At 37.9% G+C, this 21,811-nt stretch overlaps 1 protein-coding gene across 1 annotated transcript; it reads left to right on the forward strand.

Moving 5' to 3' along the window:
- Positions 1-159: 159 nt before the first annotated feature.
- On the forward strand, positions 160-10,499 carry tbx22 (T-box transcription factor 22). The gene is made up of 8 exons (XM_067456433.1): positions 160-395; positions 488-620; positions 3,086-3,187; positions 4,137-4,311; positions 4,412-4,579; positions 8,088-8,146; positions 8,325-8,410; positions 10,021-10,499. The coding sequence occupies exons 1-8, from the start codon at positions 278-280 to the stop codon at positions 10,497-10,499; spliced, it is 1,320 nt and encodes a 439-aa protein (XP_067312534.1). The 5' UTR covers positions 160-277.
- The last annotated feature ends 11,312 nt before the right edge of the window (positions 10,500-21,811 follow it).

The raw sequence follows: 21,811 nt of genomic DNA on the forward strand, positions 1-21,811 counted from the left end.
AGCGTTATCTGACTGTTCAAACTTATACACACACACACACACATTAAAAAAAACGTGCTGCCTACTGGGACTGGGAGTTTCTTTCCTCCAGTCCTCCTCTGAGATCCTATTGGTGCCTGTAGATTTGAGAACAGGATAATCTCCTTTCCAATGGCCAAATGAAGACTGTCTCGGACTGTTTAGTCTTGAGAGGATGAGAAATAAAGAGATCTATCGATCCCGATGCTCTGACAGACTGACGGCGACTCACTCTCGTGTCATCTGAGCTCTTGTCAGGATGCAGAGAAGCACGCGAGCTCCTGGGGATGCTTCAGGGAAAAGTTGCAAGAAGATGAAGGTGGAAAATATGAAGAATGAGAAATTGCAGTGTGCCTTGGAATATGACACACCAACAGGTTTGAGTGGGAGGGGGAACATTCTAGCTTTGTCTAAAAATAGTTTTATATTTGTGCTGAGCGATACCATTTTGTTTTGATTACTTTTGAAGATCAGCGAAACGACAGGAAGAAAAAAAGCGTGAAGCTGAGAAAACCTGAAGTTCGGGTGGATCTTCAGGGATCTGACCTGTGGAAGAGATTTCATGAGATCGGCACTGAGATGATCATCACTAAAGTCGGGAGGTAGGTGGCAATATAGACCTGATATTTGTTAATCATTGACGATTTAACCAGGCAGCAGATCTGTATATTACAGCAAACGAGCTTGTCAAAAACTGGGTTTCGTCCTGGTTTTAATGTCATGTTTTGGTGCTGGTCACTTTTTATACTGTATGACTGAAAATTGAATTCATACCTACATAAATAATGTTGAGATTATTTTAAATAATAATAAAAAATCATTTTCACTATAGAAATATAATGGCAAAATAAAATATGTCTAGGCTAAATGTGAAACTGAAATTAAAACACATAATGAGTGTCTCAGAATCATTTGGGTTATTCAACTGATTTGTTTTGATTTTAATCTCGAAATATTTCATCTTTATTGTTAAAATATTGTTGTTATTATTATTATTTATTTATTTTTAAATTACTCTGCGGTTCAGGGCTTCCGTAATTTCAAACCTGTCACCAAAGTAACAAAAGAAATCAAATTAGAAATAAGTTATATTGGTTGCATTTTAAACAGTATGTTTTACATCAAATCACAATAATGATAGGCTATTAAAAATAAATCAGATAATGCCCCAGTAATTAGTGATATCCTCACAGTTGTGGTATTGTCCGGTCTTGAGATAAAATCGAGAGTCTCCTAAATCTGAGACAGAGACAAGAGCAAGACCTTTAAAAATAGTCTTACGACCCGTCTCGAGTACTGCACTAGTGATAAGATTAGACTGTCCTTATGTTGACATCAGGTCTGTTTATCTTTAATACGGTACACAACTTTTAAAATCTGAACAGTTTGTAAGTCACTAGACATTGTAGAATTACCGACTTAACTGGTACAGAGAAAAGCTGGGCATCATGCATGTAAAAGCCCGTCACACCACACAGACAGGACGTGTGTGTTAGGTTTTGTTGGATCAGTGTGTTACCTCAGTCAGTGTCTGTTGGCATTGGTCAGGGTTTGTTTTCAGCCGACTGAACATGTTCAATCAGAGTTTGTCATGTCTGTTGGTGTCAGTGTGAACATGACTCTTATTTTTAATGAAACTCTAAATCAACGGCCAACTTGTTTATTGGCGTTTGTCTGAACTGACCTTAACATGATTGAGGATTACACACCACACTATCAAGTTACACCATATAACCAAGCAAAGAGGTGTGTGTTTCTGTGTGAGTTTGATGTGTTCAAAACAACCTGACAGTCTGGTAGTGTGTAATCCACAGCTGTTTAGTGCATGATTTTCTCTATAGCCTGACCATTTATAAAAATCAGCAAGTGTATGAAGCCTAGTCTGTAAATATCTGTTCAGATTTGAAAAGTCTTGTAGTGTATTCCAGTCTACGGACCCCTTAATGGGACAAAAAATATGAGATTTGAGGAAGAATAAGTCAATGCTTTTGAGTTCTCTTGCAAAAATGTTTGTGGTTCCCAGAGAAACTCTGCGTTCACTCTCAAAGTTTCTTGAGGGATTGCCAAAAATTGCCAGATACGTTTTTTTTTTCTACCATCTTATTTTTTTTTGCCTTCACTATGTCACATTAGGGGCTCCGTACTAGTCTTTTGTTGACCCCCGACTGGAAAACTCAGATCCTGCGTATGTATGTGAGATTAGAAAAACTGTGTCCCAAAGCAGAGTATGTTGAAAAGAGTATGCCAGAAGACCCCAGATGGTCTACTATTTCCAGTAGATTTTCGAAGTGTGGATCCGTGCTCATTATAAAGGCTAATATTGCCCACAACCCATTGCGCTTTGGAGGAGGATTCAGTTCAGAACTACAAACACGAGTAAAAAGTGTTCTAAAAACTACAAAACATGGCGGATATGCATGACAGATGGTGAGAGGACTAATAATCAAAGTTTAATCTGATAAAAAAATATGTATTTGTTGTTATCTGTGTTATATTTAATCTGCAATAACAACTTAACGACTCTTATAAAGATCCATTTGGCCATTAGTATATAAATGCATCATTATGCAAACACATGAGGAGAGTCTCTTCATGAAAGACTGCAGATAAAGGTGTTAGTACATTTCTCTCCGATACGCTATAGGAAATGAAATGACGTGGATGATTTTAACTGTGACCAGATGATTGACAGCCAGTTTCTGGTGACAGTATGCGTGTCAGGATACGACAGAGCGTCCATTAAAGACGCAATTTAATGACGTGATAGTATAGATGTCACAAAACTTGTCTACTCTTCTGCTACACACTAAAGTAGTTTTTTTTCTTCTTCACAAAGAGAGTAGATACCACTAGGGCATAGTACAGGTAGGCAAATTTGGCTGCAGCAATATTCTGAACTAAAAAAATCTGTCAACTCCATAACAAAAATGGGAAGACTGGCTCGTTCACCACCTAACGTTAACTTATCCAGAAAATAGGGGCAAAAGTTGTGTCATTTGTGTAGACTTTTTTGCCTTTTTGATCTGTAATGGTGTTATAATGTCTGGGTTGATTGTGTATCTGTCAGGAGAATGTTCCCCTCTGTCCGGGTCAAGGTGCACAATCTGGACCCCTTCCAGCAATACTCCATTGCCATGGACATCATGCCTGTGGACTCAAAGAGATACAGGTATATAAAACAGTCAAATTAAGATGAGAAGTGTCAAATGTTGATATAGATAAGGCGAACCCTGAATTAGGAAATGACATGCGCTTTCTTCAAAATGATTAAATCCTGTATTGATGAGAAGGAGCAATACTTAACAACCCTCTACACACACCTTGGCAATGGATTCGCCATTGGCTAGTAAAGTTTTTAGTTTACTCCCCAGACTGATATACTATTTTATTGATATATAATTCCACCAAATGTGTTTATCTTGGTAAAATGGCAGTTTTTTTAAATATCTAAACATACACTCTAATCATCAGTCAATCTAGCATTATATTATGATAATCTAGCACTATTTAATGATAAAACTTTAGTAATTAGAACTAAAACTTGGTAAGCATGTATGAATGCATATTTGCCATTTTAACTGAGCTTAGGGCTGGTGGTGGTGCTTAAGATATTGCTGGTCATTCAGTGTTGACCAATAGCAAAGTCCCTTTAAAGGGTTAGGTCACCCAAAAACAAAACTCCTGTCATTATTTAATGATTTAATCGCATTAAAGCGATTCATTATTCGGATCGCGTGTCAAACTGCGGAAATCATGTGATTTTGACGATCCGAATCATTCATAACGGTTCGAAGATTTGTTTTGAAATCGGCCATCACTATATAAGTCGTTATTTATTTATTTTTTGCGCACAAAAACTATTCTCGTAGCTCTATTCACGGTAAGCTGGCTATGTTATTAAACAGCTAATAATGTGTTGCTAATGTTACACAAACCATTTTCCCATTCGGTTGCTTTTCACCACAGGGGGACTTTAACACACACATCGGCAAGTAAAATCTAATTTACTAGCCAATGGCTTATTATAGACATTATTTAGTTGCCAGGAGTGCAGATTTAGTCGCATTGTAGAGGATTGCCTAAAGAAATCCAGTTATTGTCATTATCTTCTGTGTTAGGTATGTGTACCACAGCTCTCAGTGGATGGTGGCTGGAAACTCAGATCATTCATGCATCTCTCCTCATCTGTATGTCCACCCGGACTCGCCGTGTTCAGGAGAGGTCTGGATGAGACAGGTGATTAGCTTTGATCGTGCCAAACTCACCAACAATGAGATGGATGACAAAGGCCATGTGAGTCCCTTTCTTTCACATGACTACCTTACACTACAACATAAATCAATAACACCTCAATATAAACGCTAAATGGTGTCTAATGTCATTTGAAATTCAGATCATCCTGAAGTCCATGCACAAGTACAAGCCACGCATACACGTTATTCTGCACAGTGCTCTTGACTGTGTGTCGCAGACTCTACTGTCACTGCCGGCGGAGGGTGTGTACAGCTTCTCCTTCCCTGAGACTCAGTTCACCACTGTCACCGCCTACCAAAACCAACAGGTAACTTAGATTATTATAAATTGAGAGCCAAACGTGGAAATGTTAAAGGGTTAGTTCACCCCAAAATTAAATTTGTCATTAACTCCTCACCCTAATGTCGTCCACACCCGTAAGACCTCCGTTCATCTTCACACACAGTTTAAGATATTTTATATTTAGTCCGAGAGCGTATGCAAGTGTATGCACACTATACTGTCCATGTCCAGAAAGGGAATAAAAACATCATCACAGTAGTCCATATGAGACATCAGTGGGTTAATTAGAGTCTCTTGAAGCAGCGAAAATACATATAGTGTGCATACACTTGCATACGCTCTCGGACTAAATATAAAATATCTTAAACTGTGTGTGAAGATGAACGGAGGTCTTACGGGTGTGGAACGACATTAGGGTGAGGAGTTAATGACAGACATTTCATTTTTGGGTGAACTAACTCTTTAAGCTTCATATGATTCTTCATTTATGTAGGAAAGTCTAGACCACACGTCTGGGACTACACTGAAATCTTCAAACTAACAAATAGATAAGAAAATACATGCCCCCTAGAAAATATGGAGACTGACCAAGCCATATTTACAGTACAGTTGTGGTCAGAATCATTGGCATATCTGGTAAATATGATCAAAGATGGCTGTAAAAAAAAGAATCTGCATCCTTTTTATCTTTTATTTTTAAAACATTTGAAAAAATCAAACCATTCATTAAAGTAAAAGAATTGAAAGTGGGGGAGTAAATCACATTATGAAATAAATACTTTTCTCCAAAACACATTGGCCATATTTATTGGCACCCTTTTATTAAATACTTTTTGCAACCTCCTTTTGCCAAGATAACAGCTCTTATTCTTCTCCTATAATGCCTGATAATTGGCGTTATACTGAATCTCTCCAGATCCTTCAGATTCCAGCTCTTCTCTTCAGTCCACTCATTCTCTATCCTCAGCTCAGGGGACTGGGATGGTCATGGCAGAAGCTTTTTGTGCTCAGTGACACATTTTTGTGTTGATTTTGGATCATTGTCCTGATGGAAGATCCAACCGGCCCATTATAAGATTTCTAGCAGAGGCGTTAGGTTTTTTATCTGTTGGTATTTGATATAATCAGAGGTGGAAAGAGTAACAAAATATTCTACTCAAGTAAAAGTACTGTTACTTCAATGAAATTGTACTGGTACAAGTAAAATTACTGGTCTAAAAATGTACTCAAGTAAGAGTAAAAAGTAACTCATTTAAATTGTACTCAGAGTAAAAGTTACTTAGTTACTTTTTTTAAACTGTCCCCTGTAGGGTTGTGATTATAATGAGATTATCATGATATGGCAACTATCTCAGAAAACATCAAGTAAACAATTATTGTACCTATTGTTAAATGATGGTTATTATAACTACTTAAAATGATGTTAAATGAATGAAGATGATTGGTCTTTTTTTTTTTTGGGGGGGGGGGGGGGGGGTTGAACAAATGCTTTATTATAACAAACTTAACCATTTGTTTATTTTGTTTATTAAATTTTCAATAAAACATGTGTAATAAACTAAATTCAATAAATTATTATGAATTAGATTAACAACTTATTTTTATCATTGATTCGTTAACATGTTTAAGAATAATAGAGTGCATATGTAGTAGACGGAGCAGAGCATTCACATAGACAGAACAAGCAGATCATATATTCATATAGCAATGTTTTGTGCTTTAATATTCCCAGACCATGTCGAGATTTGATTTGTTTCTAGGCCTCCAGCTCTACTTTCGAGTTTTTCGTTCATCCACCAGTTTGCGTGTATTACGTGAATTCTACCTTGTAATGTGAATTTAATGTTCATGACTGGATTCCGGGATTCCCTCTGCTTCACAGAAATCAATCGGCCTTAAGTTATAAGCATACCTTTATCTGCACAGAGGGAAGTGGTACCGAACATGTTCTATGTGTTTCTTCATTTGCATCCACATTTTGTGCAAATTTGATATCCTCCAGGACAACACCACATTATTTTTTTCTATATCCAAAGTATTTCCATACTAGCAGGGGTTAATGACAGCGTTTTGCTTTCACCTGGGACTGCGTCACTGACGTCTGTCTTGTTCTTGTTGTCTCCATCTGATATTTGCGCGCATGTTCTCTCCCGCGCCCCGCGCCCTCAATTCAATATTAGACATTTCTGGATCGCGTTTTTTCCCTCCCCTCTTTGCATTAATGATTTATTTTTACTCAGTAACGGATGTGGTTTAAAATGTAGCGAAGTACAATACTTCAATCAAAATGTACTTAAGTAAAAGTAAAATTAGATATTTATAAAACTACTTAAAAAAGTAGAAGTACACAGAAAAACTACTCAATTACAGTAACGCGAGTAAATGTAATTCATTACTTTCCACCTCTGGATATAATCCATGATGCCATGACAGGTATCTGAATAAGAAGTCCAGGACCTCCAGCAAAATAATAAAAAAAAAAAAAAATAGGCCCTTAACTTTAAAGATACAGCTGTATTTTTAACCGTGGACATGAGGGACTTTTTATCCCTGTTTGCACCAAAGCCATCTGGTGTGTTTGCTGCCAAAAAGCTCTTTTTATAGTTTGATCTGACCACAGAAACCAGGTCCCGTCTGAAGCTCCAGTCGTGTCTGACACTGAATCCGCTGGAGTTTGTTTTTGAATGAGCGAGGAGGAGTTTTCTTGAAACCCTCCCAAACAACATGTGGTGATGTAGGATGTTTTTTTTTTTTTTTTTTTTTTTTTTTTTTACATCTGTGCCTTAAGGTGCTTTCTTGCAATAAACTCATGCGCAAACTTGATGTTTTTATTATTTTTTGGTGAATTTGTGGCGAATTCAAATGATTTTGTATGATTTGATTACTACAGAAATGTATGATTTGTTGTAAAAAAGTTAGCATGAAGGTCCAGCCCTAACTCCACCCCTAAACCTGACTGATAGTAGGGCATAAGTTAACATTTAGCCATTTTCTAATTAATATTTTGTGTTAAATTATTTATTTAACTGGCAAATAGCCGCTTAATAACCAGGATAATTACACAGTGTAGTCTTTTATCACCCTGCAGAGGTTTCTTTTGCATAATAATCTGCTGACTCTTCTCTATCCCTCAGCCGTGTCGCGCTCCCCTTTTCAAAGCCGGGAACCCGTAATGCTATGTGCAATCATTCTGATTCAGGCTTATTATATTAAAACTAATTGTTCCCAGACGCACCTGTAAATCAGCACGGCAATAGACCGGAAAAGAATTACACAGCAGAATTTGAGAAATTGTTCTGAAAACAAGAAACCACAGGACAGACTGCCAACTTTTCATCAAGGTCTTAAAAAGATTGTGTTTACTTGATAAGCCAAGGCAGTTATAATATAAAACTATACAAAACTATGCAGTTTTACAGAACAAGTCCCCTGCTAGTCATGTCTTTTTGACAGCCTTGTGGCAGTGTAAAATTGTATATATCTGCCTTTCTTGCCAAAGTGACTGATTGTGTTTTTTTCTGGTACCTTTTAAGATAACAAAACTGAAGATTGACAGGAATCCTTTCGCCAAGGGCTTCAGGGAACGAAATGGGTAATGGGTGTTATTATGTGTTTAAATTATTGATATTACATATATATGTGTAAAAGGGCTTCATTACATTAAGGCTGTTACATTAGCAGATTCATCTGAAATAAGGACATTATAAGAAGTGTGTTTTTATGGCTTTTATATTTCTGAATTCGCTCCCTCTCAATCTTCTGCACTTTAGGGGCGTGTTGGACGGGATCCTGGAGTCGTACTCATGGCACAATCCCTTTAACCTCGATTTCAAATCTTTTGCTATGGAGTTACAAGGTGAACATTTATAATTCAAAATATCTGTTTATTTTATTTCCTAGTAATGGTGGAAAGTTTTGATGGCTGATAAGTACATTACCCGGATCAATCAAGAGCCATTTTATATGCAAAAGTCATAGGCAACTAAGTATTTTCACAAAAAAAATGGTTTTACACCAGTTATTTAAATCTTTTGCTGTAGTGTGTCAGAAGGAAATATCAGTTTACATTTCTAAACGTCCATTGCCATTAATTTTAATATTCCAGTGAGATTTTTGTATGCACAATCAGTCTAACAACAGCTGTAATTTTCTGATCTCACCATTATCATCTGTGATTACATGAAGAAACAAAAAAAAAATGAGACAGACTAAATCTAGAAGAACTGCGACAACATCTCATAGACGCTTGAATAAACCTCCTTGCAAAGCTACAGTTCTGTGAAAAGTTTAAGGCACTTGAGTAAAAATGCTGTGAGAGTGCTTTCAAAAATAATGTCATAAGTAGATTATATTTCTCAGTTAAGTTTTATTATTTAAATCAAAGCATCTTTTCTTTCAAATCCCTTTGTCTGGTGTTCTCTGGAAAAAAATTAAGTGATAGTATTTTTTATTTTTTTTTAGTTCATCGAAATGGTATGAAACTTGGTAAAGGTTTTAGCACTTGCCATGTGAACACAACAAACAAATATTGGACATTACTGGACATTGGAAAAAGGTTAAATAGTCACACTTGTGCTCCTCGCAGTTAAAAAAGTAATGCATTGGAAATTAATGTGAGTGAATTTCATCTAGTGGAAACGTTTGGTACTGCACCAAAACAAAATCTTACTGGAAGCTCATCTTTTGCAATATCAAGCTCAAATTCGGAACACAACACAAGCTTTGATTTTCTTGCATATTTTTTAGAGTACATTTTTTTTTTTTAGAAAATATATATTTATATAAAAATGTAAAATAGTATTTTTTGTGCATTTTTCATAACAATAAACTTAGAATTCTGTAACTTTGTTTGGACTTTTTTCACTTCAGCAATAATTTACCACGTGTCGCCTTTGAAAAGAGATCAAACTTAAGTCTGTGCGTTCAAGATTTACCACAGTTTTAGCTGGGAATTTGATTTTCAGGTCCATTCTCAAAAAGTTAATAAATTGATTATAATATTAAATAAATAAATAAAAACATTATTGAACCAAAATAGTACATTAATTTCATTTAAAATATAGTTATTATATTTATGTAATTTTTGACGGCCCCGCGAAGCGCACCAGAGGGTTAAAACAGCTTTTGTTGTAGGTATACTTTTCCAGGTAACCTTGCAGGTCGGTTTCTTCAAGTATTTTTGAGACATTGCCACCGTTCTTCTGGATTTAGTCCAGAAGTCTCAGTTTTTTCTATCCCTTCATGTAATCCCTGATGGATGACGGTGAGATCAGATCGCTGTGTGGATTATTACAGTTAATGGCAAAAGGAATGTTTGGAAATGTAAACTGATATTTCCTACTGACACAAAGATATAAATAACTGGCTTAAAACCATGTTTTGCTTGTTTTGGTGAAAATGCTAATATGCCTTAAACACAGTACAATTGCACAATTCTATATATGTTATTTATTTTGTTCACAGCAGGCAGATTCGACGTCACCTCATCAATGACGTCCTTCCTGCCCAGCTCCTTTGCTCAAGCAGCCCATCCCATCACATTCTCTGGCCCTCAGTGCTGCAGGATAGTCCCTTCAAACAGTTTTCAAACATACAGAGCCTACTGCAACATTTGCCTGGGCAAACTCAGTGGTTACATTGGGTTGCGCCCCAGGTTAGACCTCCCCTTCATGAACAATAAAAAGAAAGGAGACATCTGTAGGAGTCATCAAGAGATATCAAGTACTTCGATGCATCCTATCCCCAACATTTCAGCTGGATGGACCTCAGGACACTATCAAGCTGAAAATGGCAATATGGCATCAGCCTTTGTGTCACCCTGCTACAGCTACAGCTTCCCCATGAGGTGTCAATGCTCTGCTGTTGCTCATCATTTAAAACTGGTTCATAGCGAGAGCCCTTTTCACCAAATGCCAACGATTTCCTCAAATTGTTTCTGTCCCTGACTCCAAACCTGTCAGGACACGTACGATAAAGAGGGCACTTGTATTATAATGCAGCATGAGCTCATGAGCACACCTATATTTATTTGCTTTTGTACAGACACTGAATTTGAATAATTAATCATTTTTGTATTAACAACTTTAAACAGCTACAAATGTTTCTGAATCTGGCCACGCTTTTTAACTACTATGTACTTACATCAATAAAAATATATATATTGTACAATTTACTGTGTTGATTTATTGCAAAACACTTGTAGTGCTATTGAGGTTTGGGACAGATTTGGTGGTTTAAGGGTTGGTTAAGATGTAAGGGAAGGGTAACAGTATAATTATAGATGTCATTACTGAAATTAATTATAGCTGTAATTACATGTAGGTATGTTTTTAAAATGTAAGTAAAAACATTTGTGCCCAAGTAGATTATATGTAATGATTAACTGTTCATACAGTTGACACTGTAAAGTGGGATAAATCCTTGAATCTGTGGATATTAGGGGAGACCGGATATAGGAAGGAGTTGTAACACTAACATTTCCAAGATTCCCGGATAAGATCGGAGTCATATGACAGTTTCAGTTTCCTCTGGCTTACTTTAGGATCCCACATGAAGGTTTTCCATTCTGTGTTGCTATCTCTCCTGATGCTACAGCAGAACATCTAATTCTGAGGTAAGAAAATAAAATAAAAAAAACAAGATAATATTTTGTTTAGTACTTCTACTGTTGTAGATAATTTTGTATGAGTTGAATCAGGTTAAAGTATGGTTTCTCTAGTAAATAATGGTGTATCATTCTCCTGCTAATTTCAAAGCACCATGCTAATATAGCTAGCTAGACAATGGGTGACATGTTTTGAAACAACCATCCGCTTACATACAACGAAGAACATTTTTGTGATTTTAATAATTTCACAGAATCCCTATGTTTATGTTAAAGGTGAACTATGTGGTATTTTTGCAGTAAAATATCCAAAAACCACTAGGTCAGTGTTATATATTTTGTTCAGTTGAGTACCTACAATATCCCAGATGTTTCCAACTATTTGTAAATTGTGAGAAAATTGCTTTTTAACTAAGGACCGGGACGTGTCAGCTTAGCGTTTGAGGGAGTCGCCTGTCAATCGCGTCATATCTACGCTGCCCTCGGTTTCGGCTTTTATTTGGCAGGAGCGCTTTACTCTTAGCAGTGTGAACAAGTGAACGCACAGAGTAACGTCATAACATCGTTTTAAACACACTTAAATGTATCTAATATGATAAACAGAGCTCCATTACCTCAAAATCATAACCGGAAGAGCGGATCTGTGCAGGCGCCCGGCGAATGAGTCCCGTCCCGTCATAATAAAAGTCCCGGTATTCGCGAGGCGGGTATTTGTTTAACAATCGCTCCAGCAGCTGTGCTCAGGTCCATAACACTCGGTCCTGCTCTGCTTTACACTACAGTAACGTTAATAACCGCATGCATGAACGTGATTTCTGCCCGAGTCCTATTTCCCACCGGCTGTGAGGTGAAGACCACATGTCCCAAGATGCTGCGCTCACACTCACACAGCTAAATCCCAGCACATAGAGACTCTTTCACCTAGATATTATCACATAGAGACTGTGTCTGTTCCCCGAATTAGTAAATACACAAAACCATCAAAACCATTCAACAGTAAAAATTTAATTGATGTCCAACAAATAAACAACAGATATAATACGGATGAACAATTGATAAAGCTTGGGTTGCTGAATATTCGATCCCTTTCGCCAAAAACGCTTGTTGTCAATGATATGATTATAGATCATAACTTAGATGTGCTGTGTTTGACAGAAACCTGGCTAAAACCTGATGATTACATTACTTTAAATGAGTGCACCCCCCGAGATTATTGTTACAAACATGAGCCACGTCTGAAAGGTAAAGGGGGAGGTGTGGCTGTAATTTATAATAATATTTTCAGTACTACTCAGAAGTCTAGTTTCAAATATAATTCCTTTGAAGTTTTGGTGCTTTATGTAACACTGTGTAGTGTAAATGATAAATCCCTTCTGACATTTGTGTTGGCTACTGTATACAGGCCACCAGGGCACAATACAGACTTTATCAAAGAATTTGCTGGTTTTGTATCGGAGTTAGTATTAGCTGTAGATAAAGTACTAATTGTTGGGGATTTTAATATCCACGTAGACAATGAAAAAGACGCATTGGGATTGGCATTTAGAGACATTCTAAACTCTACTGGAGTTAGACAACACGTATCAGGACCCACTCATCGCCTTAATCATACTTTAGATCTAATAATGTCACATGGAATAAATGTTGATACTGTTAAAATTCTGCAGCAGAGCGATGACATCTCAGATCATTACCTAATATCATGTATACTTGATTTACCTAAGGCTGCAAAGCCATCCCCTCGCTTCAAATATGGCAGGACGATAACCGCTGCGACTAAAGATTGCTTTGTACATAATCTTCCTCATCAGTTCCATCTCCTCAGCATTACAGATAGCCAAGATGAACTTGATGCTGCAACCGAAACTATTGACTCTCTCCTTACTAGCACTTTAGACATAGTTGCTCCCCGGCGCTTAAAGAAGATTAAAGCAAATAATCCAACGCCGTGGTACAACGAGCACACTCGGGCCCTTAAAACAGCAGCCAGAAAAATGGAGCGCAGCTGGAAGAAAACAAAACTAGAGGTTTTTCGCAATTTGTGGAAAGAGAGCATGATTGCATACAGAAAGGCCATAAAAACTGCTAGATCTGCTTATTTCTCATCTCTTTTAGAAGAAAACAAACACAACCCTAAGTATTTATTCGATACAGTGGCTAAATTATCAAAAAATAAAGCTTCAGCTTCTGATGTTTGTAAACAACACAGCAGTAATGACTTTATGAACTTCTTTACTAGTAAGATTGATAATATTAGGAATAAAATTATAACCATGCAGCCGTCTATTACAGTATCACTTCAGACAGAGCACTGCAGGGTCACTGAGGAAAAATTACACTCATTCACTGCTATAGGAGGAGAAGAACTGGCTAAACTTGTAAAATCATCAAAATCAACAACATGTATGCTTGACCCTATACCGACTAGGCTATTAAAAGAGATACTTCCAGAGGTCATAGATCCTCTGCTTAATATCATTAATTCATCTTTGACATTAGGATATGTACCGAAAACTTTTAAGTTGGCTATAATTAAACCACTTATTAAAAAAACGCAACTTGATCCTAAAGAATTAGTCAATTACAGGCCAATCTCGAATCTACCGTTTCTATCAAAAATACTAGAAAAGGCCGTGTCTTCACAATTATGTTCCTTTTTAGAAAGAAATGGTATATGTGAGGATTTCCAGTCAGGATTTAGACCGTATCATAGCACTGAGACTGCTCTAATTAGAGTTACAAATGATTTACTCTTATCATCTGATCGTGGTTGTATCTCTCTATTAGTGTTACTTGATCTTAGCGCTGCATTTGATACTATCGATCACAATATTCTTCTGAATAGAATCGAAAATTATGTTGGCGTTAGTGGAACTGCTTTGGCATGGTTTAAATCGTACTTATCTGACCGTTATCAGTTTGTAGCAGTAAATGAAGAGATGTCACACCGATCACAAGTTCAGTATGGGGTACCGCAAGGCTCAGTGTTAGGACCGTTGCTTTTCACCCTGTATATGCTACCATTGGGAGATATCATTAGGAAACATGGCGTTAGTTTTCATTGTTATGCTGACGATACTCAGCTCTATATTTCCTCACGCCCGGATGAAACCTACCAATTCACAAGATTAACAGAATGCATAGCTGATATAAAAAATTGGATGAATAGTAATTTTCTGCAACTTAATTCAGATAAAACTGAATTTTTAATTATTGGACAGAAAAGCTCCACAAGTAGTAACCGAGAATACTGTCTAACACTTGATGACTGCTCTGTCAAGCCCTCGTCGTCAGTGAGGAACCTGGGTGTGGTCTTTGATACCAATCTTTCATTTGAAAGCCACGTTTCTAGCATCTGTAAAACCGCATTCTATCATCTTAAAAATATATCTAAATTACGGCACATGCTTTCAATGCAAAATGCTGAACAGTTAGTACATGCGTTCATGAGCTCAAGGCTAGATTATTGTAATGCTCTACTGGGTGGTCGCCCTGCTCGCTTAATAAACAAACTCCAGCTAGTCCAAAATGCAGCAGCTAGAGTTCTTACTAGAACCAGGAAGTATGATCATATTAGTCCAGTTCTGTCAACACTGCACTGGCTCCCTATTAAACATCGCATACATTTTAAAATCTTGCTTATTACTTACAAAGCACTAAATAGTTTAGCTCCCCGGTACTTAAGCGAGCTCTTAACGCATTATACCCCATCACGTCGATTGCGGTCTCAAAACTCTGGCCAGTTGATAATACCTAGAATATCTAAATCAACTGCAGGCGGTCGATCATTTTCCTATTTAGCTCCTAAATTGTGGAATAGTCTTCCTAGCATTGTTTGGGAAGCAGACACACTCTGTCAGTTTAAATCTAGACTAAAAACACATCTCTTTACTATGGCATACACATAGAACATTTTTAACTTTCATTATTCAGATCAATTGACTGATTGTTAGGCTGCATTAACTAGGTCAGCCAGAACCGTGAACACTTCCCATAACACCTGATGTACTCGTTACATCATAAAAAGAGTGACATCTACGCTAATGTTAGTCTCTCTGTTTATCCCGAGGTTTATCCCGGATCTGGGCCCTGTCCGGATCGGATGGTGGACCTGCCTGGACATGACCAACGCATCCTGGAGTGTCTGCTGAGCCGTGTCAAATGGTATCTCCTCTGAATTTGCCTCACCGGCACGACATGCTCAAAACCCGTCTTCGGCGCTATAATTCCGATCTTTCATGTATTCATACTCTTGTGTAATTGACGCCCCATCCTAAATAAATCTGTCTCTTCCGTGATACCCTGAAATTTTGAATATTCCAATCTAATATGATTTCCGACCTGTAAGGTTGCCAGAATAATAATCTTACACGGTGTGTTAATAGGCCAGAGGAGAACTGGCACCCCGACGGAGTCTGGTTTCTCCCAAGGTTTATTTTTCTCCATCATGCCCCGATGGAGTTTTGGTTCTTTGCCACTGTCGCCTTTGGCTTGGCTTGCTCAGTTGGGGACACTAAAAATATGATTAAAGTTATTCAACTTATTATACAAATAAAATATATGAATTAGGTGTTATTTAATTCTATAAACTATAATACTGATCTGCCAACATTGTCGCTATATGATAAATTAAAATAAGCTGATAACATCACTGTTTTCTCCAGTACGACTGTACAGCCAAATCTAATTTTGTCGCAATATTACCCTGTTTGACACTGTGAAGCTGCTTTGACACAATCGTGATTGTAAAAGCGCAATATAAATAAAGTTGATTGATTGATTGACTTTGCGTCATCAAACTACGCATTTGTTTTGCATAGGCACCCTCCAGTGGACAAAAGCTGCATAGTGCACCTTTAATTTCCTCTCACTCTCACACACACCCATATACATGTGCATATACAGATATGCACAAACAAATGTAGATTACTTTATTTGTAAGGGGACAATGCCATTTCATAAAAACACATTAACACACGAGTAAAAAGAGACAGAATTAGCCAAAAGGCTATTTTTCTTCTGTAGTCCCCTGGCCCAGATGTTAAAGGTCCCGTTCTTTGCGTGTTTTCGAAGCTTTGATTATGTTTACAGTGTGCAATATAACATGAGTTCATGTTTGGCGTGTAAAAAAACACAGTATTTTTCACACAATTTACAATATACTCTGTATACCGGTGTTTCCTCCGTCCTAAAAACGGCCTGATGATTTCCTTGTTATATGAAGTCCCTCCTTCAGAAACACGTAACGAGTTCTGATTGGGCCAGCGCTTCCCGTGTTGTGATTGGACAGCAGCTTAGCGCATTTTGCCCAGAAAGGTCCCGCCTCTTACCATAACGGGGAGATGCAAGCGCTGAATGCGCGCTCTTCTCCACGTGGGAGAGCAACGAGACCACGCCCCCTATTTTGCGTGTTCTTGTGGGCGGAGGGTTAGTCAACAAACGGTTCTAGTGACGTCATTCCTGAAGGAAGTGCAGGGCTGTAGTCCAAACCGGCCGCTCGCTGTAGGCTTTGAAAGGGAACTTCTGTTAATATATAGCGCTTTCATATGTACAACTGTACACCCAAAGCGCTTTACACTTGTGTCAGGGATCTCTCCTCAACCACCACCAGTGTGGTGTCAAAAGGAGGAGCAGGGGAGGAGGAGGGATGCTTCAGGAACTAAAAAGGGGAAGAGGGAAGCTGCTGGTTTTATTCCTTGGTATTAATTGAAAGATTAGATGGCCGTACTCCTCCCGAAATTACGTTTAGTAACTTCACACAACACACACACCACAAAAAACAAACAAAAAACTTGCTTGCAGATGACAATCTGCGATAACAACCGGCTGGGTGTACATTATCCCTTACATAACACACTGCAAGTTCAACCATAAAAGATACAAGACATACAGCCAATAAAGACAAATACAAAACAAACATTTTTACTAAGTAGATAGGGTGGTAGCCCTCCAACACCAGTATTGGACACCCCTGGTGTAGAAAATACTGCCATTTTGGAATTACTTTGCCACTTTAATGAGCATATGCAAATTAAATGGTTTTCTCCCGATGGACATCTCAGTACAGGAGGGAAAAGGGGCAGTGATTTTGGCATGTCCTTGGCCCTGTCAACTTCCTGTATATGACATTTATCCATTTGATCCATCCGATCCACGTCCCTTTTGGTGGAACCCTTTCGGTCTCCGGATCAGGTGTCGGAGCCAAACAGGTGATTTAGAGCCGCTGTGAGTGCGCTGCTCTTTGAAGAGCCTCTGTGAGGTCAGTGCAGTCAGGTGTCTGCAGATGCTGCTGTCCGTCTGAAGCTGACATACAGGATGTGTCGATCGCCCCGGCTCCGTGTGCAGGTAATTGATTTCAGGGCATATGCACCCTCCCACCACACACACACACACACACCGCTCGCTGAGTGTTTGGAGTCCACAGCCTGGCCTGTGGTGAGCTGTCAATGCTAATTCAATTAGAGACGCAGGAGTGTGACTAACTGCAACCTGACAAGGATCTTTCCATGTGTGTTTTTTATGTGTTTTTACCACTCTTACCCACCACGAGCTGACACACACACACACACACACACACACACACACACACACACACACACACACACATGTTGTGTTTCCATGTTTTATGGGGACTTTCCATAGACGCTATAGTTTTTATACTGTACAAACCATATTTTCTATCCCCCTACACTGCCCCTGCCCCTAAAACTACCCAACACACACACACACACACACGTTTGTTTTTGTGACATATGGGGACAATCCATAGGCGTAATGGTTTTTATACTGTACAAACCGTATTTTCTATCCCCTTACACTGCCCCTGCCCCTAAAACTACCCATCACAGGAAACATTCTGCATTTTTACTTTCTCAAAAAAACATCATTTAGTATGTTTTTAAGGCCATTTGAATTATGGGGACATTTGATATGTCCTCATAAACCACATTTATAGTGTAATACCAGTGTAATACCCATGCTCATAATACTCATAAACCACATAAACAGGCTCTCACACACACACACACACACACACACACACACACACACACACACACTCACACACACACACACACACACACACACACACACACACACACACACACACACACACACACACACACACACACACACACATACATACACAGCCCCTAAACCTTCCCAACACAGAAAACATTCTGCATTTTTACTTTCTAAAAAAACTCATCCTGTATGATTTATAAGCATTTTGAAAAGTGGGGACATGGGTAATGTCCTCATATTTCACCCTCTCCTTGTAATAATATGTCATACCCATGTCATTATACACATTTGTGTCCTCATATGTCACAAAACATGCCCACACACATACACACACACTACCCCTAAACCTATCCATCACAGGAAACATTCTGCATTTCTACATTTTCATAAAACATCACTAAGTGTGATTTATCAATCACAAGGACAAGGATTTTGGATATTGCCATCTTTGTGGGGACATTTTGTCCCCATAATGTAGGGTTTACCAGGCCACACACACACACACACGCGCACGCACGCACGCACGCACACACACACACACACACACACACACACACATACACACACACACGCGCGCACACACACACGCACACACACACACACACACACACACACACACACACACACACGTACGTAGGCTGATGTAGCTGTTGCATGTTCTTAGACACACGATGTCACCTTGTACTGTTTTGGACCATTACATTTTTTCGCCTTGTGGCATTATGTTAAAAAGGTGAGCATATTTAAACCTCTATTATTTTTGAGTGATAAATTACAGGGACATTTACTTGTGAGATTAATCTCTTTTACATAAATTCTGACATAAATTGTTGCCATAACCTTAATACTTGTGAATCTGCATGAAATTTACACAAAGGCAAAAATCAAGAATGCAAAAGGGGTGAGACAATTACATTTCCAGGGGAACACTTCAGTGGGAATTTCTTGAGCAAGCTTTGAACACTAGATATTCTTATATTATTAGTTCCTAGAATATCAAAAATCCACAAAAGGATGTACCGGTATAGATCCATTTTCATATTTGGCTCCTAAACTATGGAGTAGCCCTTTTGAGGACACAGTTTAAGTCAAGAGTTATTATTTCAGTCAAGAATACACCTAATCAATTAATTCATACCTCACAACTCATGGTTATGCTGTGTTATTCAGATCCTCGGCAACAAAATACACTCTCATACCATTCCCATTCCCATTCCCATTCCCATTGCTTTGCCAGCTCTGGTCCAGCCGGATGTTGTTGTTCTGATGAGACCTCAAAGACACTTACACCATAATGTCCAATCAATAGTTACACACTCAACCCTATAAAGCCTACTTCTCACACTGAAAAAAGGTGTGTTGGATTTACATGATTTAATCATTTACATCAGTTCCACATCAATCAATTTAGTTAAAAACAAACATAATTTGTTCACTTCAACATCATGGAATGAAGTCATTTCAAGTAACCCAATTGAGTAGTCTCAAAATGATTTTAATATGGCTTCCTATCAACAGTGGTGTGCACAGAGGGGCTTGAGACCCTGCCTCTTTAATCAAATCACATGCTTATTTTGTTTTTGTATATTTTTGTGGCTATCTTTCCTTCTGTTTGTCAGCAATAGCACATAATGAGCACGTCAAATTCTATATGAAATGCCCTTAGTTTAAGAAAGTTTCTCTGCCTCATGTGATGAGCGCAGGGATGTGTTCAGACTCCAGATGCTTTGAAAGTGATAGGGCCAGCTGCAAAAAAGCAATAAAAACAAATTAAAAGCATTAGCACATATGTGAGGAAACACTGGCTTAGGCAGATGAGTGTGTGTGTGTGTGTGTGTGTGTGAGTGAGTGATGGAAGCTGGGGAAAGCCCTTTACTGAACTGATTGGACACACATGCCCCACCAGATCAACCAGAACCAATGCCCTCTGCTTCCTGCTCCGCGGACAGCCGGCCCGTCAGCCTGGAGAAAATTGAATGCTTTGACAAGGGGGAGAAGGAACATGAGGATTCAAACCATCTGCCGACAGGACAGCTGTATCATCAGACAGTAAAACACTTAAGTAAGGAAGTAAAACATTAGCCCCATGTTTTAAGAATCACGGTTTATCCATGCTGGCCGAGCTTATGCTCTGTTTGCAGAGCTGCCGCAGTCAGGATGTGGACAACGTTCGGTAACACCTTACAATACAGATGCACTAATATGCTTTAATTCATGCCTAACTAATGCACTACACCGTAAAAAAATGTGGGTTTTTTTGTTGGTTTAACTTATAAAAGTAAGTAACCTGGTTGCCTTAATTTTGAGTTTATTGAAATAAAAAATTTGAGTTGATACAATGAAGGAAATTTGTTTAATAAATAGAAACTCAAAATATTATTGTATCTGAACCACATAAACAATGTGATAAATCATGAAAATAGCACAATTTGGCTGCGTCATCGCAAATAAAACACGCAATTACCCAATATGCTTACAAAATCTTTTAATTTTGTAATAATTTTGATTCTAATACTTTGCTTTTAAATGAAAAAAAGACTGTTGAAATGATTTTTGATCCTAAATCTGTGGGGGATCACAGTCCTGTTATAAAACATGGCAATATTGAACAGGTTTCTTCAATCAAATATTTAGGTGTTTATGTAGACAACTTATTATGCTGGTCTTCTCACATTAACAGTCTATACCAGGGCTATTCAAATCTTACCCTGGAGGGCCAATGCGGTGCAGAGTTTAGCTCCAACCCTGATCAAACACACCCACCTGTGATTTTCTAATGATCTTGAAGACATTGATTAGCAAGTTCAGGTGTGTTTGATCAGGGTTGGAGCTAAACTCTGCACCGCATTGGCCCTCCAGGGTAAGATTTGAATAGCCCTGGTCTATACTCTACACTGTAAAAAATTATTTAGAAAAAAAGTCACCTGGTTGCCTTAAAATTTTGAGTTCATTGAAATTAATATTTTGAGTTAATACAATGAACATGTTTTGAGCTTCGACAACCTTTATCAAAAGATTATTAAAAGATTTAGTAAGCATATTGGGTAATTGTGTGTGTTTTATTTCTGATGACGGAGCCAAATTGTGCTGTTTTCATGATTTATCAATTTTTTTTATGTGGTTCAGATACAATAATATTTTTGAGTTTCTATTTATTAAACAAATTTCCTTCATTGTATCAACTCAAATTTTTAATTTCAATGAACTCAAAATTTTAAGGCAACCAGGTAACTTACTTTTTTAAGTTAAACCAACAAAAAACAACCAAACATTTTTACAGTGCAGATTACAGCAAAGGTTATACTTCCTGCGAAGGTTAAAAGTGTTTGGAGTAAATCAGAAGATCTTGGTTTTTGTTTGATCAATCTGTATTTGAGAGTGTAATTGAGTATGGAATCACTGCTTGGTATGGAAACCTGACTGTTCAATTAAAAACAAAATTAGCACCACACTGCTCAAAAAATTATAGGGTTGAAGGACAAACAAATTATACAAGAGCTGTACGAGGCATCGGTTTTTAAACAAGCTACAAAAATTGTTGCTGATGACACATATTTTGCACATGTATTTTAATTTGTTACCATCAGGAAGACGATTTAGGGTTTTGAAGTGTAAGTCAAATCGTTACAA

Source organism: Pseudorasbora parva, chromosome 11 (genome assembly GCF_024679245.1).
Source record: "Pseudorasbora parva isolate DD20220531a chromosome 11, ASM2467924v1, whole genome shotgun sequence".
Lineage (NCBI taxonomy): Eukaryota > Metazoa > Chordata > Actinopteri > Cypriniformes > Gobionidae > Pseudorasbora > Pseudorasbora parva.